The 5,999-nt window shown below is 43.1% G+C and overlaps 1 protein-coding gene across 1 annotated transcript; it reads right to left on the bottom strand.

The window, feature by feature from the left end:
* Positions 1–3,105: 3,105 nt before the first annotated feature.
* LOC128699718 (cuticle protein 8-like) lies at positions 3,106–5,330 on the bottom strand. The gene is made up of 3 exons (XM_053792459.2): positions 5,287–5,330; positions 4,185–4,265; positions 3,106–3,539 (listed from the first exon to the last, which is right to left on the bottom strand). Exons 1-3 carry the CDS (start codon positions 5,296–5,298, stop codon positions 3,228–3,230), a joined length of 405 nt encoding a protein of 134 aa, XP_053648434.2. The 5' UTR covers positions 5,299–5,330; the 3' UTR covers positions 3,106–3,227.
* Between the last annotated feature and the right edge of the window lie 669 nt (positions 5,331–5,999).

Genomic DNA, 5,999 nt, shown 5'->3' with positions numbered 1-5,999 from the left:
TCTCCTCAGCCTCCTTGCATTTTGTTGCTACATATTCCATCATCTCATTAACTGGCTTCCCTGCCAGTTCTCTGTCCCACTGAACCCCGTTCGGGTAGTTCCTCATTCCTGTGTAGTCCCCTTTCTTGTAGTTTGGCTTCATTCGTCCTGGCCTTCCTGCTTCTCCCTCCACTTGTAGCTCTACTGTGTATTCGAAGCTTAAAACCACATGGTCACTGGCCCCAAGGGGTCTTTCATATGTGATGTCCTCGATATCTGCACTACTCAAGGTGAATACTAAGTCCAGCCTTGCTGGTTCATCCTCTCTCTCTCTCTTGTACTGTCCCTTACGTGTTGGCACATGAAGTTTTCCAGTACCACCTCCATCATCTTAGCCCTCCATGTATCTTGGCCCCCATGTGGGTCCAAGTTCTCCCAATCGATCTCCTTGTGGTTAAAGTCGCCCATGATCAGGAGCTTTGCCCTGCATGCATGAGCTCTTCTGGCCACTCTAGCCAGTGTGTCAACCATCGCTCTATTGCTCTCGTCGTACTCTTGCCTTGGCCTCCTGCTGTTCTGTGGTGGGTTATACATCACTGCTATTACCACCTTGGGACCTCCAGAGTGAAGTGTTCCCTCTATGTAATCACTTTCTTCTCCGCTGTCTCCTCTCTCCAGCTCATCAAAATTCCAGCGATTTTTGATCAGCAATGCCACTCCTCCACCCCCCCTGTTCCCTCTGCCTTTCCTCAGGATTGTGTGTTTGTGTTTGTGTGTGTGTGTGTGTGTATGAGTTTGTGTATGAGTCTGTCTTTCCTCAGGATAGTGTGTTTGTGTTTGTGTGTGTGTGTGTGTGTGTATGAGTTTGTGTATGAGTGTGTGTGTTTGTGTGTGTGTGTGTGTATGTGTGTGTGTGTGTGTGTGTGTGTGTGTGTATGTGTGTGTGTGTGTGTGTGTGTGTGTGTGTGTGTGTGTGTGTGTGTGTGTGTGTGTGTGTGTGTGTGTGCGTGCGTGCGTGTGTATGTGTATGAGTGTGTTTGTGTTTGTGTGTGTGTGTGTATGAGTTTGTGTATGAGTGTGTGTGTTTGTGTGTGTGTGTATGTGTGTGTGTGTGTGTGTGTGTATGTGTGTGTGTGTGTGTGTATGTGTGTGTATGTGTGTGTGTGTGTGTGTGTGTGTGTGTGTGTGTGTGTGTGTGTGTGTGTGTGTGTGTGTGTGTGTGTGTGTGTGTGTGTGTGTGTGTGTGTGTGTGCGTGCGTGTGTGTACTCACCTATTTGTACTCACCTATTTGTGGTTGCAGGGGTCGAGTCCTAGCTCCTGGCCCCGCCTCTTCACCGATTGCTACTAGGCCCTCTCTCTCCCCGCTCCATGAGCTTTATCAAACCTCGTCTTAAAACTGTGTATGGTTCCTGCCTCCACTACGTCGTTTTCTAGGCTATTCCACTGCCTTACAACTCTATGACTGAAGAAATACTTCCTACTATCTCTCTGACTCATTTGTGTCTTCAACTTCCAATTGTGGCCTCTTGTTTCTGTGTCCCCTCCCTGGAACATCCTGTCTTTGTCCACCTTGTCTATTCCACGCAGTATTTTATATGTCGTTATCATGCCTCCCCTGACCCTCCTGTCCTCCAGTGTCGTCAGGCCGATTTCCCTTAATCTTTCTTCATAGGACATTCCCCTTAGCTCTGGAACTAACCTTGTCGCAAACCTTTGTACTTTCTCTAGTTTCTTGACGTGCTTTATCAAGTGCGGGTTCCAAACAGGTGCTGCATACTCCAGTATGGGCCTGACATACACGGTGTACAGTGTCTTGAATGATTCCTTACTAAGGTATCGGAATGCTGTTCTCAGGTTTGCCAGGCGCCCATATGCTGCAGCAGTTATCTGATTGATGTGTCCTTCCGGAGACATGCTCGGTGTTATACTCACCCCAAGATCTTTCTCCTTGAGTGAGGTTTGCAGTCTTTGGGCACCTAGCCTATACTCTGTCTGTGGTCTTCTGTGCCCTTCCCCTATCTTCATGACTTTGCATTTGGCAGGATTAAATTCGAGAAGCCATTTGCTGGACCAGGTGTCCAGTCTGTCCAGGTCTCTTTGAAGTCCTGCCTGGTCCTCATCAGATTTAATTCTCCTCATTAACTTCACATCATCTGCAAACAGGGACACTTCTGAGTCTAACCCTTCCGTCATGTCGTTCACATATACCAAAAATAGCACTGGTCCTAGGACCGACCCCTGTGGGACCCCGCTCGTCACAGGTGCCCACTGTGATACATCATTACGTACCATGACTCGTTGTTGCCTCCCTGTCAGGTATTCTCTGATCCATTGCAGTGCCCTTCCTGTTATATGCGCCTGATGCTCTAGCTTCTGCACTAATCTCTTGTGAGGAACTGTGTCAAAGGCCTTCTTGCAGTCCAAGAAGATGCAATCAACCCACCCCTCTCTCTCTTGTCTTACTTCTGTTATTTTATCATAAAACTCCAGAAGGTTTGTGACACAGGATTTGCCTTCCGTGAATCCGTGCTGGTTGACATTTATACTCCTGTTCCGTTCCAGGTGCTCCACCACTCTCCTCCTGATAATCTTCTCCATAATTTTACATACTATACACGTCAATGACACAGGTCTATAGTTTAGTGCCTCTTTCTGTGTGTGTGTGTGTGTGTGTGTGTGTGTGTGTGTGTGTGTGTGTGTGTGTGTGTGTGTGTGTGTGTACTCGCCTAATTGTGGTTCCAGGGGTCGATTCATTGCGTGTGTGCACTCATCTATTTGTACTCACCTGGCCCCGCCTCTTCTCTGGCCACTACTAGGTCCACTCTCTCCAGGCTTCATGAGCCTTGTCGCACCTCTTCTTAAAGCTACGCATGTGTGTATGAATGAATGATCAACTATTTAACTACCCGTTTATAGTCACGTACTTGTAGTTACAAAAATATAACTTGTAATATCTTTTCAAAATATAATTATTGTGTGAATTCACAACTCTCTTAATTATTCTGGCTCACTATATACTTTTGTGTTGAAATCACTTATTTACATAATATATTTTTATTAAAATTGGCTGGAGGAACAGATATAAATTAAAACTGTTATAAATGTTTAATTTTTATTATTGCACATTAATTTGCTATATTGGATAATTTATATATAAATACATTCGTTAAACTATAATATTTACAGGTCTATGAATTACAGGTATTTAGGAAGTAGTGGAGTTTGCGAGGGAGGTACACGATGGAGTTTACTTTGACTCATTGGAGTCGGGAGTTAAGTATCGGGGCCTGGGTGGTGCGTACTCCCTGGACTCATCAGAGTCAGGGTAGCGAGCTTCTCCCTGGTAAGTCACCTCGGCCACGTAGCCTGAGTCACCGTCCACGTAGTAAGTCACAGTCTGTAGACGACCATCGGGGAGCTGTACGGTGTACGACCCCTTGGTGTCATCCTCATTGCGAGCCTCCTGGTGGGCGAAGTCGTTGCTGGAGGAATCGTCTCTTACGGACCACTCAAAGTCGTACTTAGCCTCACCAGACTCAAACGATTCGGCAGAAAAAGCCTAAAAATTACAAAAAGAAAAAATCGATAAAAGTCTCATATTAAATCTTAAATGCACAATGAATGTTATCTGCTAAATCTGTTTCAATCTGGAGCATTTCATTTGTCAGGAGATATATGCGATTTTTTATATGACATGGTGTGACTGAGGTCCTCTGGCTTATCGGTCTCCTGACGAGGGACGATGCTTCACTTATAAATCACAAAAATGGCACAATACCGTGACTGGAACAATACACAAATAACCCGAACATAGAAGACAGGAGCTTACGATGACGTTTAGGTCCGACTTGGACCATTTACAAAGTCACACTAACAGAAACGAGAGAAGGCGGGAGTGTATATAGGCCAGCAGACAGGGACGGGACAAGAGAGGTAGTAGGAAAGGAAGAAGAGAAGTAGTGGTAGAGGTGGTAGTAGTAGTAGTAGCAGTGGTAGTAGTAGCAGTGGTAGTAGTAGTAGCAGCAGTGGATTCAGTCAAATGCTGAGAAAGAGGAACACTGCAAGGAAGTGTAATTACAGATCACATCACCAGCTAATGATGGATTTTCATCCCACATGGAAACAATGAAGAGTTCTTAGATAAAACACACACTGAAAATAAACTGAGCATTTCCAAAAATTGTAGGTTTTAATAAGTACTTACTCGTGGAGCTGCATAAGCAAAGGTTTCTCTGCTTCTGCTGTCTGCTGCTACCAAGGCTGCCACTCCCAGAAGAATCAGAATCTGTAACATAGTGTTGATCCTGTACAAGGGTGCCTTGAAGACCTCATAATCCTAAGAAATGGAGTTTATTTACCTCTTCCTCTGATCTAATCCCATTACCTCCCATTTTTCCAGCCGCTAAATTTTCCCCTTGTAAGTTACCAATTTCATCAGTGGATATTTTAACAGAAATTTAACATAGAATTTCCAATATCTGTGCAATACTTGAGAATTAGTATTAATTTCCCAGTAAAATATTATTATTAGACATACAAAATTCTAGACAAATGATCATAGTAAGTTATTATAATTCCAAATAAACATAATCCTAACCGAATATAACACAGCAAATGCAGTTACTGTCTTGACATATATAATTCTAGAACAATGTAATTCTAGCCAGGTATTATTTTAGCCACATTATTGATGTAGAAAAGAGTTTGTGATGATACACACTGAAAGGTTACCTTAATCCTTATTTGGGTTATTATTATTGGCTGGTGGTGAACAGATCACCCTCATCCTCAGAGCTTAAATTTTATTGACCAACCAACGAGAATGAGCCTGGCCCATGGCCGGGCTCAGAGACTAGAGAAACTCTCGAAACTCTTCAAAGATATATATCAAAGGTAACCAGCTTTAATGGCCGTTATGTAACATAAAGACTTTAAACCCCATAGGTTTTAAACCCTGTTTAACCAATCACTCAGCCTTAATGACCCTCGTGTGATAGATAGGCTTCAAGCCTCATTAACCAACCCACCGGTCTTAATAACCCTCATTAACCAACCAACCAGTGTTAATGACCCACGGTAATAGCAAGACTTTAAACCCCATAACCAACCAACCAACCTTGGTTAGGTTAGGTAAAGTTCGTCAGGAAACAAGACAAGTGTTTCCTGACGCGGTCTTGGTCAGATGATGACCCGCCTTTGGAGCTTTTAGTCATCAGATTGATGCCTTCCGCTGTCTTACCGGTCCACCCCTTAAAAAAAGTATGGCCATTTATAACCATTGTTCATTATCTACTAACACCACCAACCTTAGTGCTCATGTTGAGAGGTGTTTGGGATACGACGAGGAACGAATGATGCTGTACCCCAGTTGCTGTAAGATATATACCAGCCGATCCTGACCACACCTCTCAACCAGGGACAAGTTTTTCTCACATATTTAATAATTATGCTGTAATGCATTAGCACAGAAGGATTTCGGCATGTTAGAAAGCTTCTAAAGACCTTTTGGGGGAATGTGGTTCTTCAAGTATATTGACATAAATATTTCCGTTTCTTTTCGGCCATTAAAAATATTCGCGGCTTGTTTATCAGTCGTCTAAATTTTTTTTCTACCCAGATGGAGTTATTTGTCAATAAGGAATTTATGAACTGATAAATTCCCTAGTGGGCGAAACATCTCTAATTCAAAGAAGTGTCATGTATCGCGCTGATATATAGCTTCACTCATTACGCTAGAGAATCTTATAGTGCATTTATGTAGTGATTGATACAACTGTAGATCTGTTATATATATATATATATATATATATATATATATATATATATATATATATATATATTGTAACCACGAACAAGTGGTATTGATCAGTAACAACACTGCGACTAGCCAAGGACTCGAACCCATGTTGTTTTGGTCCCCCTCATGGTGAGCGAATACCACATGACGCTTTAACCCCCAGGACCACCAAATCCTACAAGAATCACGCACCCAGCAGAGCTAGGTGTTTTACTGTGATCC

The sequence above is a fragment of the Cherax quadricarinatus genome, chromosome 81 (assembly GCF_038502225.1).
Source record: "Cherax quadricarinatus isolate ZL_2023a chromosome 81, ASM3850222v1, whole genome shotgun sequence".
NCBI classification, from domain to species: Eukaryota; Metazoa; Arthropoda; class Malacostraca; order Decapoda; family Parastacidae; genus Cherax; species Cherax quadricarinatus.
The sequence above is the reverse complement of the archived record's forward strand: the minus strand, read 5'-3'. Positions and strand labels throughout refer to the sequence as shown.